The sequence below is a fragment of the Erpetoichthys calabaricus genome, chromosome 1 (assembly GCF_900747795.2).
Source record: "Erpetoichthys calabaricus chromosome 1, fErpCal1.3, whole genome shotgun sequence".
NCBI classification, from domain to species: domain Eukaryota; kingdom Metazoa; phylum Chordata; class Cladistia; order Polypteriformes; family Polypteridae; genus Erpetoichthys; species Erpetoichthys calabaricus.
In genome coordinates this window covers 73,898,894-73,920,807 of record NC_041394.2, presented here as the reverse complement: position 1 = coordinate 73,920,807, position 21,914 = coordinate 73,898,894, and the positions used below count along the sequence as shown (strand labels likewise).

Sequence of the window (21,914 nt, the reverse complement as noted above, 5' to 3'; positions counted from 1 at the left end):
ACCTTTGCAACACATTGCCAGGCTAACAAGCCCCTAAATTAGAATACAGTAATCCCTCACCTATCGCGGGGGTTACGTTCCAGAGCCCCCCGTGATAGGTGAAAATCCGCAAAGTAGCGACCTATATTTATTTTATTATTTATCGCTATTTTAAGGCTTTATAAACCCTTCCCACACTCTTATAAACCTTTCTCACTCTCTTGTTAACCTTTCCCACGCTCTTATAAACACTTCCTATGCTCTTAAACACTTTCTACATTCTTAAACACCTCAGACCAACACTGCACACTGCCTGCACGCAGCGATCAGACGTCAATGTGTCTGCACTCGCTTTGTGAAGGGGGGCAGCTGAACTCACGCTGAGCAGAAATGGACTTTGTGCTGCTTCTGCCAAAATGCCTGCTTGTCGCTCTGCGCGAGGAGTGTGTGTGTGTGTGTGTCGGTGTGTGAGAGCTGAACGCACCTTCGCTCAAACCCCCCCTCCCTGGAAGCGCAGTACGCTCCTGCCACTTCGCATTGTCAAGGGGGTGGGGAGTTGAATGAACGCTAAGGAGAAGTGGACTTTGTGCTGGCTTTGTGCTGCTTGTCGCTCTGCGTATCAGTAATTTAAAAGCCTGTACATCACCAATTTTCCTGTCTCACTGTCTTGTCTTGCGTGAAGTTAAAATGTTTTATAATAGTGAGATGTTACTCATATCCTTAGCCCGACATCCACATATCATATGTGTTAACAAAGTGTGTTTTATCAGTTTACATGTGTTTAAAGCATGTGGGATGGGAATTTTAAGGCTTAAACTATAAAAATGTTTATTTATATGGTCTTTCTATATCGCGGATTTCTCCTGTTGCTGATGGGTCTGGAACATAACTTCCGCGATAGGTGGGCAATCACTTGTATTTAAAAAACCCGCGAAGTCGTGAATCTGCGAAAAGTGAACCGCGAAGTAGCGAGGGATTACTGTACCTTCAATTGCCATCATGGCGCGTAGTTCACGGTTTAAAAGTTCAAATCTTCTTTCCAGGTCTTGCTCTTCTTCCCTAGCAGAGGAGATTGAAACAGACAGATTACTTTCAGCAAATGATATGTACAGATCTGCAGTTCACTTATTTTTAAAAATATTTCTTAAAAAGTTACTATGATATTCTAAATGTATTACTTTATTTTTTTAATAAATTAACATCATTTTCTTAATAATTTAACATAATTACAAAGGTCTTCGACACATTAAACATTCATGAAAAATATCAATACAATTTAATAGTTTTAAAATAGTGGTAGTTATAAAATGTGGGAGGCTGGTGATTCATTTTTTTATTTGCATATATTTTGGTGCCCCACTTACCTAAGCAACCAACAAACAGTATATAAACATGTTTTATAGTTTTAAAACAGTCAAATATGCAAAGTTTAATTACTAAATATTTTAATAACTTTTTATCTTAAAGGAAAATATTTTATAAATTATTCACATTTTTAAATATTGTTATTATATTTAGTAGAGCCTAACTAAACAGCCTATATTGGTGAGACAGAAAACAGATAAATTATTAACTCAAGTGACTCAAGTGAAACTCACAGCAACTGCAGATGATCTTGACGCCGAATTAGAGCATTTTTTTTATTTACTAATGTGAACCACTCTTGGATTAACTCCTCTTCCTCCAGCTTGTTGGTACCTGGAAAAAAATATTCTGAATGAAGTACAATATGCTGATTTTCAGGAACAGATACAAACAAACAAAGCTTCTGGGTTGACTTGTTCAGGCCAGAATAATAAAATATGGATTAGGTTTTTAAAGATAACTCCTCCTAAAATTCTCAAATAATATTTTATGCTTTTGTAATGCTCCAATAGATTATAATTCACCAACTATGACATTATAGAAGAATGACATTCCATAATCTTAGTTAGATCTATGGATGAACTATTAAATAAATACCTCATTTGGCATAAAAATTCTAATTACAATCATCAAAATGGACAAACAATTGATCCCATGGACTTAAACCTCAACAGAACAGACAAAAATCTGCCATTATGTGAATGTTAACAGAGACTCAAGAAGTCTCTGGTAATCATCAAAATCAAGCAAAATAATGTTTTCTTCAATTTTCTTTACAGTTCATATTACAACCTTTCTAGGCCAACATTGCCACCACTGCAGCAACTTTCTTCTTGGCAGTCTTTAGTCATTATGGGCTGGATGGATTACTGGGCTTAAAAAAGCATGACATCCACACCGGCAAGGAATACTCATGACAATACTACTACCTACATTACTACTACTACTACTACTACTACAGTGGTGGAAGAAGACCTGCATCTCTTAGAAATAAACAGACAAAACAGTGACAATAGCTGAAGAATGACTTATTAAACAAAAATAAGTACAAGTGCATTATTTTACAGTAATGGTTATCACTAGTGGTTGTCAAAACACTTTATAATGCAAGAATGTAACCTTATATGCTTTAATAGAAAAAAAAATCATAATTTGGTTCTGGAGAGTTACAGCACATTAAGATGCCAACTTTTGACCATATTATATTTCAAAAGTATCCAATATTTCCTTATAAGATAGCTCCTTTTGAAAACCAAGTAAGGGTTTTTCTGTGACATAATTTCATTCTAACTTCTTTTAAATTTAAGTGTTCATAGATAATGAGATTAAAATATATTTTGCTAAAACACTGAACTGATGCTTAACCAGTATTGTAAAAGACTGTTAATGCATGACATTCAAAAAATTTTAAAACAAATATATTAAGCGAAATAAGTTATATTAAATTTATTTCAAAAAGCAAAAAACAGCAAATATCTACAGTCTGTGAGAAAAGCACTGTATACATATTATTATTATTATTACCTGACTCCATTATTTCTCTCAATTTTGTCTCTACCACTGCTGCTCTACTGTCAATATGCTTCTGTTCGTTCTCCAGGGCCTGAAGTTCACATAGCACATACTGGCTGGTATCACGCAACTTCTGTAAAGCACAAATGAAGACATAAACTGAAACTATTGCCATATTGAACTCTAAGGTGCTGGCTTCAAACATATCTTCCCAAGAATGACATTTCTACATAATTTTACTGACAGGAGAAACAAGTTAATATTATTGGTGGTTGTAACTTTTTATACTACTTCCACAGCTGTTCAAAAATTATTTTGTTGATCATCTAATGGGTAAATATAATGTAGGAGGATGAACTTCATACCACATTTTCCTCTTCTGAGATCTTTGCACTGTCTGGCACATCAAATGTCTTGTCTTCTGGAAAGGATTTAGACCCTCTGAAATCTACAACAAAAGCAATAGATTTTTTATTTTTTTCACAAACAATGAGTTTTTTTTTTTTTTATTATTCCACACCTACACAAAAACACAATTTTTGTCTGAAAGACCAATGACCTTGGGAAAACAATACTGAATATGTAAAAGAAAGTCCTCTTACAGTGTAAGAGTTATTTCTCAAACAGTCCCCAGACTGATGTTTACTTCATTATGTTGACTTCCTTTGTATGTCACTTTGGATAAAAGCATCTGCTAAGCAATTAATGTAGTAAAATAGTAAATTGCTTAAATGCTACTATTTTAAACTAATTATATTCTGTAACCAAGTCAAAAAATAAATATCTTCCACTTAACACAGAGTACATTGACATACTATGACTGTATAGAGAGATGTTTTCCAGTGTTACCTAGTCTCACATATCAAATATAAATCAAGAATGGCAAGAAAAGGACCAAGACTACATTGCAGGTTAAAATTACACAGCTAAGTCTATGAAAGCTTGCTGTATTTTAATAAGCTAGGCATTGTCTCTCCACTGAGAGTATTGTACGGTAAAACCTCGATTATCCATCACTCGATTAACCTTCAGTCTCTGTCAATCGTTAGAGCCAAAAAAAAAACCAAACAAAACATTGTGCATGCCAGAGTCTATCTATTACTGTACTACTACTACCATGCAGTATGCTGCGAGCTATGCACATTGGAACACCTCCCAGTAGTTTGTAGCTTTTCTCTTTTGTTATAATTAATCTACAATACATTATTATGGCCGATAAACGTGTGTGATGTTGGAATTGTCACAAAAAATTTAAATTATTAAACATTTATAAAACGGCGAAAGTGCTTCAAGTATTGGTTCAATTTACAGAGCAGAAAGAACAGTGAATGAAATGAATGGTTTAGCTCTGGAAGACAGATACTGAGTGACAGTGCCATTCTAAAGTTCTAAACAAAACAAGTGATGCTGAAGGACCATGTCAGATCGTCAGTGATGTAATACTTAAGAGTATTTAAAGGTACTACTTCCTTGCATAGCAGTCACATTAACGTCAAAAAAAGCATGACCCCCTGAATTCCACAACTGCCACCTTAGTTTTGCTGATGTCAATGGACAGATTACTGATATCCCTCCATTTATGAAGAACTTTAAGCTTCTTCCTGCAGGCTGTCTCATTTTTGCAGGTAATCAGAATTTGTGTTATGATTTGCAAAACATCATCACCATTGTTAAATTGCCATTTTGTAGGCTTACTCAAGTTAGCAGAGTTGCCCATATATCAATTGCCTCCACTCTCCACAGCTCTGATCATCCTTTGGGGTGACACCTATTCTTCTGACACCATCCACCACCTCCCACCATGTCTGCTTCACCCTCCCTCTTAGCCTAATCCCCTCCACCCCATCTTGGTGTACTGCTTCACTCAGTCATCCTCTGCTTTCTTCTCCACATCTAAGTCTTTTTCTTAACTCAGTATCTATCTTTCTCCTAATCCTTGACACCCCACACATATAGTTGATCATTCTCACCTGGGTTCTTTCCAGCTTTGCTTGATGTTCCACCTTCATTGGCCATGTCTCACTTACTACACTGGCACCCTGCTCCCCCTTACACAGCTTCTACAAAACAATTTTACACTTTCCACATGCAGCCTACCCTTCACATAACTACATTTTTCTGCACTGACTTCTGACCACATGTGCATTGACAGTTTCTCCTAACACTTCTACTGCACAAACCACACAACCATGCGATCACCTCTTCCATGCTTCCAACCATCATGTGTCCTGCATTTACTTTGAGGCCTTTTGCTTCCAAACAAACATTTAATTTTAGTATCTTCTTCTTCAGTTCCACTTCAATTTTTGCTATCAAAACAATGAACATAATTATCACATTCTTTCTCCTCATTTAGTAACTTCACCATGTACCTTTTCCTGGTTGCCTACGTTTAATTAATAACCACAATGTTTCCCCCGCCATTTTCAGGCATTTCAAACCCACTACATCCTGTTTTTTTTCTTTTTTGCAGTCTACCTGTAATAGATTTTACTTTCAATAAAATTCCCATAATGTGGTTGCGTGTATGTGTGTCAATGGTGTCTGCCTTCAGCCTGAAGTGCTCAGAATAAGCTTTGGATCCCTGCAACCCATCACAGAAATAAGCAGATAGATGAAAATAAATACATTCAACTTGAAATATATAATTTTTTTAATGTATAATTCAAGGTGATTCAATCAACATTAATTCAGTACACACATCAAAAATGAACAGAGGAACAGCTGTATGCTCACTCAAAGTTTCAAAATAATGTTAGACTAAGCTAAGTATTTAAACCACTTTATAATCCATGGAGTGAAGAGGGTTAGGTGAGTAATGGGTGAAGTCATAAGTTCTGTCTTAACACTCAGACATAAAAGCTGCTAATTTAGCTCAACTGGGGAAACCAATACCTTTCATTTAGTGGTGCTGCATTCTGGAAACAACACGGAGGTTTGAATCTTAATCAAAATATACAAACTTGCTAATGTTAGCCGCACCCTCTGAAACTATGCCATTTAAGTATGAGTGTGAGTGTGTGTGTGTGTTTTACCGTGTTTTCTTCTGTTGTATATTTATCATTACTTCAAAGTCTACATAATAATATGGCATTTATTCTTGGCAATAGGTTCCCACATTGTCTATGTATCTCTGTATTTCCCCAAATACTCCAGACAGTGTCTCTTGTGATAGATACCAATGTATAATTTCAAGTTTTTGCCAGAATAATACATTAATAAGTTGATTTTACATTTGTTATTATTTTACCTGATGAAGCATAATATGCTACTGTATAATATGTATACAGTATTATGTAGGGTAGGGTGTTGTACCATGTTAACCATTATGAATGCAATGAGAAGTCAGAGATGCATGCTTTTGTGCATACATATATGTATCACACAGGTCATGTGTTATTCAGCATACATCTGTATGTAATTTCTGTTTGAAAAAAAATTCTCAAAGAAAAAAACACTAGAGTCATTTCCTATAAAATGTACACATTTTGCTCAGCTCTGTGAGGTGTTCTGTGGTGAAGATGCCCTGCTACTACATTGACTTCTTTTCCAATTATGATGGTAGGGTGAGGACATAGTGTAAGTGCATTAGTAGAGAATGTGCACATAAATTTGACCAAATTGGGTCACAGTGTCTGGATGTCTGCATATATTTAGCCTCATCTGTTGGAAATGGGATAAAGTGGTTACTAGGGAATGGCAAGGAACAGGCTTCCCTTGCCATGTCAATTTGATGTGTATATTTTTTATGTCTATACCAATTTCCATGGTTCCCTTCCACATATGAATGCGTGGAAAATATGCAGCCTGTCACAGTTTTTTTTTACAACTGCACTACTCCTCAGTGTGATGAATGGGAGCCATGGAATATATTGACTTTACTGGTGTGCTGCAGATTCCCTGCAGTATGCAGATGCTGAAATGTGGAGAAGAGTGTAGCTGCAGACCCCTGGAACTCTGATATTCAAGAGCTTTACGGAACAGCCAATTGAATTGCATACTTATGTCACATGATTTACACAGTAGAAATTGCATACTTATGTCATATGATTTACACAGTAGAAACTCCAAGAAATACTTGACACTGTTGCTAAGAAACAGTCTTACTACATAACATGCCAACTAGAAGACATGCCTTCTCGATATTTGTTATCACTTCTAAATCAGATAACCTTTCCACAACCCTAATCTTAAAAATGATGTAAGTATTTTGTATGAAATGTATACAAGAGGTATGCCTTGAAATGTTGTGCTGAATAAACGCAAATGTCTGGATGTAATGTGTAACATCACATATAATACAAACGTCATTGGATGTGTGCAATTTGATTGCCTCCTTAATGAAACAAAACTCTGGAGGTCTTTAGCTAGATTATATTGAATGATGGAGCAATAAAATACCAACTCAGTAGAGTTATGTCTGAGGCTGCTTTTTAGTCCTGTGTCTGCACACTACTGCAGACAGTCTGACCCTCCCAACTCACTAAAATGTTTACTTATGAATAAATAAAAGTTGTATAATATTTGTTAACAGAGGAATTTTATATTAATGAAAACAAATCTTAAGTATTTTGTGTCTGACAAAGGCAGCTAAAAAATCTTAAAGGTTTTGACATATAAGTTCAACACATTTAGCTACTGTTTTTTGGCTAATGTTAGTTGGGCTCATTTTAACAAGTTTATCTGTGGAGGATTAAATAAACATGTGCTCCCAAGCAAGAGGCACTTGATTTTTGTCCACTGTACCTCAAACATCAGATGGTTCAGCTTGGTTCTACCTAAATCTAAAATCTATGAAAACCTGGTCCAAATGCCTGATTTTGCTGACTTTTTGGTGTGGGTGTGCATTCCTGGGTTGACTGGGATGCTTGGCTGCTTGGCTAATCGTTCACTCACGTGCAAATGCGAGTGGATCAGTCAGGTGCCTCATTTCACACCTCAGAGTAGGCAGAGTGCCACACCTGCACCAAATCATCCAGTACAAAATAAACCTGAATGCAGAGAAGAGAGGATCAACAGAGAAAGAGAGAACTGTGAGAGCAGTATCAGGTGCCGAAACCAGCCAGCAGGCAAGCAAGAGGCAGAGTGGTCATTAGCCCCACAGAGGAGCAAAGGATCTGCGCTCTAGGGGCAGACTGTCCCCGATAATGATTTTTAGAGGAGCGGGTGTGATGATGGTGGAGTCTTCCTCAGGGATCCAAGGTATGCCAGGGGAGCAATAATGTCTTCAGTTCTTATGAGTCTAACAAAATTAATTAAAATTTTCTAGGCACAAAATTAAAAACTCTGCCACTGTTCCTTTAGCAGCAATGCAAGATACCTGTCACTCTGGTATACTATAGTTTTCAACAATATGTTGGGTGTTATTTCCGAACCTTTTCACAATCTGACATTTTAACTGTAAAAACATTTACAAAGCTAAAACATAAAACAAACTCACTCAGAATAACATGAATGATGTCTGTAAAGGACTATGTATAATTACAAGACTCAAGCAATGAAGGGCTCAGGTGCTAGAAGGGGATATGGACAAAGCTAATACCCTGAACCAATTTTTAATGGATTTTTCCTCCCACTGCCACCTTCTTCCAATGACCAGTCTCCCTATACCATCCCTACTACATCAACAACTCCTACCACGTCAACTGGAATGGCCAGTGACAAGTCCATTTCTGACCATCAGTGTGGACTGTCCATAACTGAAGACCAAGTAAGGAGACAACTGAGGAAGCAACACACAGGAAAAGCTGCAGGACCAGATGGAGTCAGTTATTGAGTTCAACTTTGTGGTGTCCTCTGTCACCTATTCAGTCTGTCTCTAAGGCTTCAGAAAGTGCCACTGCTGTGGAAAACATCCTGCATTGTTTCTGTTACAAAGAAGGCAGGCAAATCTTCACCTAATGACTACAGACTAGTGGCACTTATGTCTCACATAATAAAGACCTCTGAGAGACTGTTCCTGGACTATATAAGTCCTCTTGTGGTAGACCACCTGGACACACTGCAGCTTACCTATCGGACAAAGACCGGAGTGGAGGATGCATTTATAAATGTTTCATCAAGTTTTCCTAATTTTAAACTGCATATACATGACTTTGGTGATCTTACCCAGCTCGGCCTCCTGACTGAGTCGATTCTTTGAAGAGGCTACGCCAGGCTTTGAAGTAACATTGGCTTCATGAAGAGAAGTCTGCAGGAAAGACAACAAAACATCAAAAACATTTCTGTGCTTTCACATGGACTTCCTGTTAAAGATTTCACAATAAAGTAAGCCAAGGAAGTACTCAGCAAAGCATGCCAGTGCATATAATGAATAAGCTGTAACTGATTGTTACCTTTTTACTGCAGCGTCATAGAGACAGAAAAAACTGAAGAAAGGGGGCTGTTTTTTTTTGATAAGGTGTATTCAGATTCAGAAAAGTATTCAGATCCTTTCACTTTTCTTTGAAATTTTGCTATGCTTCATATATACTATATACTTGATATCAAATGCTGTTGTAAACCATAACACGTACTACTGATGCAAGATACCATACAGTTTAAGATTTTGCAGTTTGTTGAGAAAGTTAAACAAAATGTTGCTGATTTTTTTTGATTTTTGTTGAATATATGTGTGAGTGAGAGTACTGTAAAGAACACATGATGCTTCAGCAGGGCTTGAATCACAGCGTTTGCGTGACTTTTATTTGGTAAGTTATTGGGTGTCTTTGGTTTACATAATTAATTGTGCAGTTTTTGCCGAGAATAGGAAAGGAAAATGGTGACATATAGGGTTAACACACAAGCACCTCGCTGAAAAGTGAACAAGGTATTCATTTCTCTGTGTTATATGTAAAACAAAAGTTACGAATGTTTATGTTAAGTTATTTACATGCTTTTTATTTTGTACTTTGCCTTTATAGCTCTTACATTGTGTTTATGAAGCAAGGTCTCAGAAACGGTAATAAACATTCATAAACCATCAGTCTGAGAGTTGACCATCATTCAGCTGGGGTCGCTACAAGTACTGTATACAGAAGAAAGGATCAGGGCTGAGCAGAGCTCTTTGGGACAAGGAAAAGCCCTCTTGGATAGAATGTAGTGCAATTGGCAGGAGCACAAGCATGAGCCCAAAAGTGAGAAGCAGGGTAGATGACTGTGATCCAGCAGTGCGCAGATAAACCTTTCTGTTTGACAATTGGAGAATGAAGAACCATCAGAAAAAAAAACATCAGTATTGGGCATATGTGGTCAATCTATAAGTTATGAGGACCACTGCAAGTGACCTTGGAAGCAAGTTTAAAGCCAGTCAAAACAGATGCTCTTAGAATGTGAAAAGTCTTGTTCTGTGTTACAATTAGGTAGACAAAATGGCACAGTCATCCAAGATAAACTATAAAACAAGACAGGGTGAGGTAGGTCCAGAGAATCAAGAAGGCTTTATTTTTCTTCCTGTTTATTTAGCACTTTGTATTCTCCTTTTTTCTCAATCATCTCCATTACTTATTTGCATAATACAACTACCTTGGCCTACTTATTTTAAGTATTACACAATACACTACATTAAGAATTGTTCTTTACTTATCAAAAATGTATTAGAAAAAGTGTTGTCAAATTTCTTATGCTAAAAGAATTCAGGAAAGAATTATTTCGGATATAATAGGAAATAAATGATCATATCATACATTATTAGAAGTAGAAAATGTCCACCTTACCTCAGACTTAGGAAGCGAAAGCCCTTCTGTTACTTCTGCCTCATCAATTGACTGTGACTCACTTTTAAGCCGTGAACGACGCTTTTTCACTAGGTCTGCATCCCTTACATGGGAAAAGGCAGACTTTCCTGGAGCATGAGGCCGGCAGGGAGCTGTGGGTCCTCCATGACTGTTTACAGATATCTGTCTCTGTAGCTTCTCTTTTTCTGCTTTCCAACCATCTTCCACCTTTTCCCCTCCATTTTCATGGATGCTGTCCACCCTAACTGTAGCTCGCTTTGTCCTTGGTGGAGGTACTAATTCAGAAATCTTAGGTTGTACTGCATTGTTTATATCTCCTCCACTATCAGCAGAAACGCCATTGGCCTTTAAAGTTGTTGAATTAGTGGTGGCATCTTTTGAGCTGCTAATGTGTGGAGTTTTATCATTTAATGGCATAACAGCAAATAAGCCTTTTTTGTCATCTTGGTTACAACATTTCTCTTGCACTCTTTCTTTATCCACAGTTTCTTGGAAAGTCTTGCCCTCCTCTCCTACTGATTTCAGTCCCAGAATTCCACCAGATGCATGTATCCTATCTGCATAAAACTTGGCAGGGTCCACTGAAGAGTTGGTATCAGAATCAAAGCTTCCAACTTTGTACGTGCTCTGGCTACTATTATGTTCAATCTGTATCACATTGAGTTCTTGACCAGTGAAATGGGCACGAATTTGACAAAGATAGGTCATCACTATTAGCTTGTCAGGTACTGACAGAAGCACCATGTCAGCTGGTTCTAGCAGTCGACTGATTCCCAGGCTTGCAAAGCCATCAAAAGCCTGTAAATATCAAGAGAAACCACATGATTATCTGCACAGGGGTATGTTCCCTAAATTTGTTGAGTGTCTGCACAACTCTAATATTCCAGGCATGTCTGTAGGGTGTAGGCTTTCCTTGCCACTCTTAATGAGGTTAGTTTCTATGATATTCTTCAGTTATGATTACAATAAATGGTTGGAAAAATCATTTAACTTGAAATTTTACAATGTTATTCTTAAAACCTGTTTATAGAATAAAAGAGATAACTGCAAGTTAACAAGAGCTTACTACAATATGTAAGCATACACAACTCACCTTTTTATTATTATTTTTAATGTCATAAGAATCTAAGGAATCATAGTCTCTGTAAAAGAAACAAAACAGAAAGTTATAATTCACTTGGCAAAAAAATGACATTTTGCCCAAAAGAAACATGTAGTTTTGTTCATTTATATATATTAAAGAAAATTAAAATAATCAGAAAAATGTAAGCATATTTAAATATTACAGTAAAAAATCAACATTGTTTACTTATACTGTATATTATACATTTGACAATTAGTAGTACTACTCCAATGCAGAAACAGGTTAGTTGGAACATGACTTTTTTACTACAATACAGTCCACAAGTACTAAAATAGGCTCAAAGTTAAGATTAATATTAATATTTCAGAAACAGGGTCAGAGACAGAAAAAAAAACCCTACATTTTCTCTGGGTGAAAATGGTGCAGAATTGCACAAAACGCCAAGCCATTGCGCCAAGATGTGGTGAAATTAGTAATTCGCACTGCCCGGTATCCTTTTGTCACTTCTTGACACCATTCCAATAAAGACTGGCTTGAACTAACAAGGCCTGGGCTTGGCAGTGGGCTTGAAGACTGTGCATAGACAAAAATAAAATAGGAAGGTTATGGTTTCACATCAGCATTAATAAATTTATTCTTATATGAAGAAATATAGTCACATTTAAGTTAGGTGTTACTTTCACCTAAAATCCCAAGTGAGAGTAGCAGTTTATTTAGTTAAAGTAATCCATCTCTACAAATGTGAATTGAATTGTGCGCCACAATATTTATACATTTCTAGGAGGAAGCATGTTGATTAAAGATGACTAAGCCAGACTCAGCACTGTATAACTTGAATCAATTTATATTATCATGTTTTAACCAAGGTTTCAAAAGGAGATGGTCTTCTTTCAATTATTCAATCAAATTTTACTGAAAGCAATAAAGCTCAGCTACTTGAAACAAGGTTGAACTTCTTTCTGTAGTTTACATTTTCAAAACACATTTTTGCTTACCCTCAACACTCACTTTTGATTGGTGCAAGAATCAGGATGAACCATTAATCATCAGCTTGTCCTCATCATTCTTTTTTGTAAGAGAGAGCCCTATGCCATATCTCTATTATCATTTTTAGAACTTGACAATAACATACTGTAAATACCAAGTGATTGAATAAGTTCAACTCCTAGCAGTAGGCTGTAGATACTTTACCAAATACTGTACTTGCATGGTGAAATTTCAAAGTTTTAAATTACTACTACAGTTCTACTTTAATTAACTTATTAACTTCATTTTTCTTTTCTCTACCTGACCATTTCACTATATGCAAACATTATCTACAAAAGGCAAAAGTTGTTCAAAATTTCATCTTCTGCTCTGCCACAACAATTTCTACAATGGCAGTGCAACAAACAAATACAGTACATGGGTATTGATAGACTCCTCCTCGAGCCGCCACCTTATCGTGGTGGAGGGGTTTGCATGTCCCAATGATCCTAGGAGCTCTGTTGTCGGGGGCTTTGTGCCCCTGGTAGGGCCACCCAAGGCAAACTGGTCCTAGGTGAGGGATGTGACAAAGAGCAGTTCAGAAAACCTCCTATGATGCATACAAACATTGGATGGCACTTTCCCTGGCCCGGACGCGGGTCACTGGGTACCCCCTCTGGAGCCAGGCCTGGAGGTTGGGCTTGATGGCAAGTGCCTGATGGCAGGGCCTGCACCCATGGGGCTCAGCCAGGCACAGCATGAAGAGGTAACGTGGGTCCCTCTTCCCTTGGGCTCACCACCTGTAGGATGGGCCAAGGAGGTTGGGTGTAGTGTGAGTTGGGTGGTGGCCGAAGGCGGGGACCTTGGTGGTCCGATCTTCCAGAAGCTGGCTCTTCGGACGTGGAATGTCACCTCTCTGAAGGGGAAGGAGCCTGAGCTAGTGCACGAGGTTGAGAGATTCCAGCTAGATATAGTTGGGCTCACCTTGATGCACAGCGTGGAGTCTTGAACTAGTCTCCCTAACACTAGAATTACCAGAGTCTACGAAAAAACTCGTAGATCCGGCCCACCTTAAAACAGTTCTCACCTCTCTTTTGTCTTCTAAATGTGCCGATTAAGACGAGCAGCAAGCAGCCAGCTATTCCATCCCCCACCGCAACATGTGCGTTGATCCTGCAGCACTGAATAAGCTCACGCGCTCTAACATCCCCCCCTCCCCCCCGATCTGACTAAGAAACAGCGCAAGTACAGACGCAAACCAAGTGTGATCAAGAGTCCCTGGTTAGATCCCCATTCACTCCTATATTTGCTATTTTCAGTAGTAAGCTGCTCTTTTTGTTAATATTATACAGTACACACAAACACCTGGTTTGCGTCTGTACTTGCGCTGTTACTTAGAGTCAAATCAGGAAGTGGGGGGGGGGGGATGTTAGAGAGCGTGAGCTTATTCAGTGCAGCAGGATCAACGCACATGTTGATCTTTTTTTTTTCTTTCAGTAAATGTGCCTTCCCAGTTTATTTATATATCTAGTGACTTTTCTGCCTGTCTGTCTCTCTGTTATGCAGTGCTCTGTCTGTCTGTGTGTTATGGATCTTAAAAATAACAGTTATAAGGACACTTGTTCATTTTAATTGCAGTCTCAATTGTTAAAAAATATTTTAAAAGGAGCATCCCACATGAAAATATAACATAGTACATACCAATTTATAAATTTTATGTCCATTTAAGGTTAAAAAGAAAAAAAAAAAGAACACTTTCTTCTCTACGGGGAATCGAACTCAGGTGTCTGATGGACAGTAAGCCTGCTGCGCTCTGAGATAGCAAATCTTACCGCTACGCCATGGAAGCTGTTGTATTGTTTTTGAACCTTTTGTGAAAATGTTTATTTGATGTTTGGACTTCATGCTGTTTCACACATTCTATAGTTTATGCCTACATTTTGTAACATTTATTACTAAAATATGAAAAAGTTTCTGTTTTAACAATGTGTTTACACAGATTACTGTAGAAACGGAACACACATGAAATGCATGTGTTCCAAATAACGATCTATTATTTCCACTCTAAAACTCCACTTCACTCCCAGATAATCAATCAAGGCATGAGCTGGGAGATGCTCCTGCACGTTCTAAGTTGGTAGGGGGATGGAATAGCCGGCTGCTTGCAGCTTGTTTTTATCGGCACATTTAGAGGACAAAGGACACTGGTGGAGAGGTGCGAATGGTTTTAAGGTGGGCCGGACCTACAAGTTTTTTCGTAGACTCTGGTAATTCTAGTGTTAAGAGGGGCTGGACTCTCTACCACTCTGGAGTTGCCCCCAGTGAAAGGCGCCGAGCGGGTGTGGGTATACTTATTGCCCCCCGACTTAGAGCCTGTTCATTGGGGTTCACCCCGGTAGACGAGAGGGTAGCCTCCCTCCGCCTTCGGGTGGGGGGACGGGTCCTAACTGTTGTTTGCGCATATGCGCTGAACAGCAGTCTGGAGTACCCACCCTTTTTGGAGTCCCTAGAGGGGGTGCTTGAAGGCGCACCTGCTGGGGACTCCCTCGTTCTGCTGGGAGACTTCAATGCTCACGTGGGCAATGACAGTGAGACCTGGAAGGGCGTGATTGGGAGGAAAGCCCCCCTTCCCCCCCCCCCCGATCGGAACCCGAGTGGTGTTTTGTTATTGGACTTTGGTGCTCGTCACGGATTGTCCACAACAAACACCATATTCAGGCATAGGGGTGTCCATATGTGCACCTAGCACCAGGATACCCTAGGCCTCAGTTCGATGATTGACTTCGTGGTCATGTCATCGGACTTGCGGCCACATGTCCTGGACACTCAGGTGAAGAGAGGGGAGGAGCTGTCATCTGATCACCACCTGGTGGTGAGTTGACTTCGATGGTGGGGGAGGATGCTGATCAGGCCTGGTAGGCCCAAACATATTGTGAGGGTCTGCTGGGAACGTCTGGCAGAGTCCCCTGTCAGATGTAGCTTCAACTCCCACCTCCGACAGAACTTCGACCACGTCCTGAGGGAGGTGGGGGACATTGAGTCTGAATAGGCCATGTGACTGTAAGGTGGTCGGTGCCTGTCGTGGTGGCAATCCCCGAACCCGTTGGTGGACACCGGCGGTGAGGGATGCTGTCAAGCTGAAGAAGGAGTTCTACGGGACCCTTTTGTCCTGTGGGGCTCCAGAGGCAGATAACAGGTACCAGCAGGCCAAGTGGAATGCGGCTTCGGTGGTTGCTGAGGCAAAAACTTGGGCATGGGAGGAGTTTGGGGAGGCCATGAAGAACGACTTCCAGACGGCTTCGAGAAGATTCTAATCTACCATCCAACGTCTCAGGAGGGGGAAGCAGTGCAGTGTCAACACTGTATATGGTGGGGATGGTGTGCTGCTGACTTCGGCTCAGGACGTTGTGGGTTGTTGGGGGGAGTACTTCAAAGACCTCCTCAATCCCACTAACATGTATTCCAATGAGGAAGCAGAGCCTAGGGACTCGGAGGTGGGCTCTCACATCTCTGGGACTGAAGTCACAGAGGTGGTCAAAAAACTCCTTGGTGGCAGGGCCCCGAGGGTGGATGAGATACACCCAGAGCTCCTCAAGGCTCTGGATGTTGTAGGACCGTCTTGGTTGACACGCCTCTGCAACATCTCATGGACATCGGGGACAGTGCCTCTGGATTGGCAGATCAGGGTGGTGGTCCCCCTCTTTAAGAAGTTGGATCGGAGGGTGTGTTTCAACTACAGAGGGATCACACTCCTCAGCCTCCCTAGAAAAGTCTATTTGGGAGTCCTGGAGGAGGGTCCATCAGATAGTCGAACCTCGGGTTCAGGAGGAACAGTGTAGTTTTCGTCCTAGTCGCGGAACAGTGCACCAGCTCTACACCCTTGGCCTGGAGGGTGCATGGGAGTTTGCCCAACCAGTCTACATGTGTTTTGTGGACTTGGAAAAAGCGTTCGACCATTCCCTTAGGGAATCCTGTGGGGGGTGCTCTGGGAGTATGGGGTACTAGTAATTTCTAGATGCAGCCAGAGCGTTGAGGGGGTCCGGTTTGGTGAGCTCAGGATTGGGTCACTGCTTTTTGCAAATGATGTTGTCCTGTTTGCTTCATCAGGCCGTGATCTTCAGCTCTCTCTGGATCGGTTCACAGCCGAGTGTGATGCAGCTGGGATGGGAATCAGCACCTCCAAATCTGAGATCATGGTTCTCAGCCGGAAAACGGTGGAGTGCCCTCTCAGGATTGGGAGCGAGATCCTGCCCCAAGTGGCAGAGTATCTCAGGGTCTTGTTCACGAGTGAGGGAAGAATAGAGCGGAAAATCGACAGGTAGATCGGTGCGGCATCCGCAATGATGCAGGCTCTGCATCGGTCTGTCGTGGTGAAAAAGGAGCTGAGCCAAAAGGCAAAGCTCTCAATTTACCAGTCGATCTACGTTCCTACCCTCACCTATGGTCATGAGCTATGGGTAGTGACCAAAAGAACAAGATTGCGAATACAAGTGGCTGAAATGAGTTTCCTCTGCAGGGTGTCTGGGCTTCCCCTTAAAGAGTGAGAAGCTTGGTCATCTGGGAGCAGCTCAGAGTAGAGCCACTGCTCCTCCACATTGAGAGGAGTCAGATGAGGTGGCTCGGGCATCTGCCCCTGGTGAGGTGTTCCAGGTACGTCTAATTATGTCTCTCGGCTGGCCTGGGAATGCTTTGGAATTCCCCCGGATGAGCTAGTAGAAGTGGCCAAGGAGAGGGAAGTCTGGGCATCTCTGCTCAAGCTGCTGCCCCCGCAACCCGATCTCGGATAAGCGGAAGTGGATGGATGGATGGATGGATGGATGGGTTTTGATAGCCTTTTCTGATTTATTGGAGAAAATGTTATACTGTGCAGTACCTATCCACTTGGATTTAAAGCTAATAAATATATTATTAAAAAAAAGACAGTCACAGAAGCAATAATCAGACAAATTTCTGAATACTGAAATTATACTATTTGGGAAACAGTAGTGATGCAAAGACAGTAAGTACATAAATTCTTCAATTAATACCTCAGACTGGGGACTTTGCTCTTGTTTCTCAAGCACTTCTGGTTTCTGTTTGCTTACATTCTTCTCAGGAGTAACATCTATTGTTGTGATTGGTGAAAGCAGCTTTTTCTTTTTTGTCCTTATTGGAGGTAAAATCTGATTAGATGTGGGAGGCACAGTGGAACCTACACCATGTGAAGGATTGTGCTCACTGGGTCTGGATACAAGGGTATGTTTAGGAGGTTCTGTGCTCTTCACAGGAGTCCTTTTGACATCAGGTGTTCCTGCTTGAGATTGTGGAGCTGATTGTGGTGGTGAACTGTCTTCTGACAAAGTAACACTTAATCTTTTCTTGATGCGAGGGGCAGCAATAGGTGTTTCTTCCTTAGTCTTTTTGTCTTGAATACTAGGCAGCCACACAAAAAAGAAGGGATAAAAAGTTCAGCATATGACAGGTGCTGAGAAAAAAGTTTGAACTACACACAGTTTGCTTCAGTTTGTTAAATGTAATAAGCTTAACATATCTTGAGCAACTAAAGATGTAAGATTGATATTACAAATAAAAGGATTCATTAGGGCACAATACAAACATTAAAATATCACTGTAAAAACTGGCATATAAAATATAAAACATGCTGAAAGTGTCTAAATGTATTTACAGGAATTATTTAATATGTGAAGCATAAGGTTATTAGATTGATCTGTGATGATCATCCACGTAACTGAATAAAAAGTATGAAACCTGAGCAATTTCTGATTCATTCCTATTTTCTTCCAAGCAAAACAAAATAAACCATATTAGGAGATTAACAGCTGTATCTTGAGAATTTGTCTGCCACTTGGTAAAGTTTTGTATGACAAGAAAGACATAATAAAGTGTTCTTTTTAGATTAATAACATTTGAAAGAAAAAATATACACAAACAAAATAAAAAACAAAAACATTTCAAGTACATTAATTTTATGTTTTTCATATTTTCCAATGAGAGCTACACTGTTCTTAAACAACCTCAACAAAGAATGTACTAAAAGGAAAAAACAACTGAATTACCATATTTGTGATTCTTTACAAAATGCAGGTGACCAGAACTGAAATTATGTTTGTGTATTAGATTTATTGAATGACCTAATGGTTTTTATTTTACAGTATATACAAAGGAAACATTTATTTGCAATTATTAGAAGTTAATGATTGTGCCACTTGTCAATACCTAAAAAAGTTCTTACATTACTTAAATAGGCATTAAAGAATAATTTGGAGGAATTCTACTACTATTTTCTGGAAGATGAACATTATCAAGACTAAAACATTATTCTTTTGCACTAATATACATTTTCCTTTATGTCAAAACTTAGGCATATGAACTGCTTATATAATGTCTATTGCAGCAAGATAATCATAATACACACTACTGTCAGTAGTCTGTTTTACTCTTTTGGTCCTCATTTTTAACAAGCAATGGTATCTTTGTAAAGCAGTAGATGAGACAAACTGAGAAAGATTTTTAGTAGGCTTTATGCTGTACATATGAAGAAAACTGTAAATCAATATCTATTAGACAGTTGTGATATCAAGAACATACATACAGTACATACCTTCCTTAATTAGGGAAACAAACCTGCTGGATACAATTTTGAACATTTAACACATTTTAAACCATGTTTTTGGGTTGTGCTTAATTATATACAGTACATTTAGATAGATATATAGATAGATAGATAGATAGATAGATAGATAGATAGATAGATAGATAGATAGATAGATAGATAGATATGCGTACGTATATATATTGTATGTAAACAATATATATACCCATATAGTAACAACCTAAAACAAAGGTTTGTCAAAAATGTAAACACACTTAACAAAAATAATTGTTCAGTAAATTAATTAAAACAGGTTTGCGTATAAGCAATAATGGATGTCATATTGTTAAATATTGTAAATGGTACTGCTCACCATATGAAATGGTGACTATATGAAGATGAGAATACATTTTTGAGATTCCCCTTATATACACAGACAGGTCGTAACGTTTTATTCATTATGAACATGTTCTACTTACGTTTGCATATGCTGGGTTTATGTTCAAATGTCTGTTAATGGCGTTTTTGTCTGATAGCCAAGATTCAGCCAGTTCTCTGGCACTTTTAGTACTGGCCTTAAATCTTACTTGTACATTGTCCCAGTTTAAACGTATGTCCTGTTGATTTTGTATGTGTATAGATCTGTGATCGTGAGTCCTTCCTTCTAATTTCTAGCGTTGCGATGTTCATGTTCATAATAAATACAGTAAAACGTTGCGATCTGTACCACCCCTGTCCCCCCCAACAAATTGTGTTATATATTGCCTTTTATTCTTGTTAGTCTAAGCATTATCCTCTGATGAAGGCTGCTGGTAGGGGCTGAAAGCTCAGGAATAAAAACTACTTTATAATATGTGATTCATTTTTCTCCCTTTGTGGATCTCCAGCTGCTAATATGCAAACCGTATCACAGACCTTCGTTTCCATACGGTTTGCATATTAGCAGCTATATGTTTGAAGAATCAGTTTCACTGTTAATTTATAAGAAGTACGTAACCTGTTTCTATTTGTCCATCCTTTATAAACACAATCCATTTTTGGGGTTGCAGGGTCCTTCTCAGCAAAACAGGACAGAACCCAAAACTGGATGAGATGTCAGCCCACTGCAGTGCACAACCATACACATATCCTATTCACTCAAACCAATCCAATTTTGAATTTCCAATTAATATAACACCTTTTGGATGTGAGGCAAACTTAAAGATTAAAGAAAAATGCTAAAGTAATTCAAGAAAATTAAAAGAATTAGATTTCTTGTAAGTTGGAGTAACACGATAGATAATGCTGTCACTTGTTTGAATTTATTGATAAAGTTCTTTTACGTGCAAAACTATTAATCATCATGCAAATGCTGAAGCAGTGGAGCTTATGTGTCCTAAGAAATAACCATCACCAAGTTACCATAGCTATTATAAGAAAGCTTTTGCCAAGTACAACTTTGACCTTTCACCAGCACCAACAACAAGCATTTTTGGAAAAAACAATAAACAAATAAAACAACCATGAAAACCTTGCATTCAAGTTATACTGTATAACTTGCTACAGATCAGCTGAAAACACACAAAAAGTGGAAAACATGAAATAACAAAAGCTTGCACTATTAGCTTCTAATAATCAATTTTGCAGTCCTGTTCCAACTACTCTGTAACATGAATTATTTAGTCTGTTAAAGGACAAACAAGTCCCTCAAATAGATTTAACAATCAATTTTCTGTACCTAATGTGTCACTTCAGTGAAATTTAAATGCCCTTATTTCTGAACTGATAATTTAATAAAATGTGACAAAGATTTATTCAAGCTCACTTCCAATAAGAGTATCATGCACTGAAGCAAAGTCACTGACATACTTAAGAACAGCTGATAGCACTGTAAAATTGTATATTATGACACTATGTTAAAAAGTACTGTAAGTATTTATGAACAAAGAAAAACTGTTTAATGCCTAGTAATACTAGAACCTAGCAATCTCCCCTTCACAAAAATACTTTTCTAGAGGTGCACAAGTCAGGTCCTAATGCCACTGCATTAATTTCTGGTTTAACAGTTTAAACTAGAACATGTTAAATTCAGCAGAATACAGGGTAGGATTCAAAAGTAATGAGCCTCATTTTGTTCTGATGCGAACGTACCTTGCCGCGCACCCCATTTGCCAGCGACGGTGGGTGTTGGCTTCACAACGCAACGGAGCTCGTACCGCTACGAGCTTTCGGTACGCGTTGAAGACGAAGACCATGCTCATTGAAAAGAAGCGTCGCGCACAAGCGAAGGGACATCAAGGACAGCTGGAAGCTTCACCACGATAACGCGCCCAGCCACACCGCCTTCATCGTGAGCGCCTACCTGGCCCGGGTGAACGTTCCGGTGGTCCCCCAGCCTCCCTACAGTCCGGACGTGTCGCCTTCTGACTTCTTCTTGTTTCCGCACTTAAAATCAGCGCTGAAAGGAAAACGCTTTGACTCGATCGAGGACATCCAAGCAAATGTCAAGGCAGCCCTTGCAGCCATCCTGGAACAGGCCTACGTGGACGCCTTCGAGTCATGGAAAAGCCGCCTACAAAAGTGTATTGATGCAGGAGGTGCCTATTTTGAAGACTATTAATTAGTTGTACCGATTTGCTCAATAAATTTGTCTTTTTGAACAAAGGCTCATTACTTTTGAATCCTACCCTGTATATATTCAGCATCTAAATATACTGTATAT

The 21,914-nt window shown here is 39.1% G+C and overlaps 1 protein-coding gene across 13 annotated transcripts in view; it reads right to left on the bottom strand.

The window, feature by feature from the left end:
- Positions 1–21,914, bottom strand: part of ehbp1l1b (EH domain binding protein 1-like 1b) — a 122,150-nt gene that overhangs the window by 10,691 nt on the left and 89,545 nt on the right. For all 13 annotated transcript variants that reach the window (XM_051933557.1, XM_051933564.1, XM_051933568.1 and 10 more), the window contains 9 exons: positions 17,649–18,033; positions 12,056–12,228; positions 11,665–11,713; positions 10,551–11,369; positions 8,965–9,046; positions 3,222–3,304; positions 2,869–2,989; positions 1,578–1,677; positions 965–1,038 (listed from right to left, as the gene is read on the bottom strand). In XM_051933557.1, coding sequence (XP_051789517.1) covers positions 965–1,038; positions 1,578–1,677; positions 2,869–2,989; positions 3,222–3,304; positions 8,965–9,046; positions 10,551–11,369; positions 11,665–11,713; positions 12,056–12,228; positions 17,649–18,033 — 1,886 coding nt within the window. The remainder of the gene's footprint in view (positions 1–964; positions 1,039–1,577; positions 1,678–2,868; positions 2,990–3,221; positions 3,305–8,964; positions 9,047–10,550; positions 11,370–11,664; positions 11,714–12,055; positions 12,229–17,648; positions 18,034–21,914) is intronic.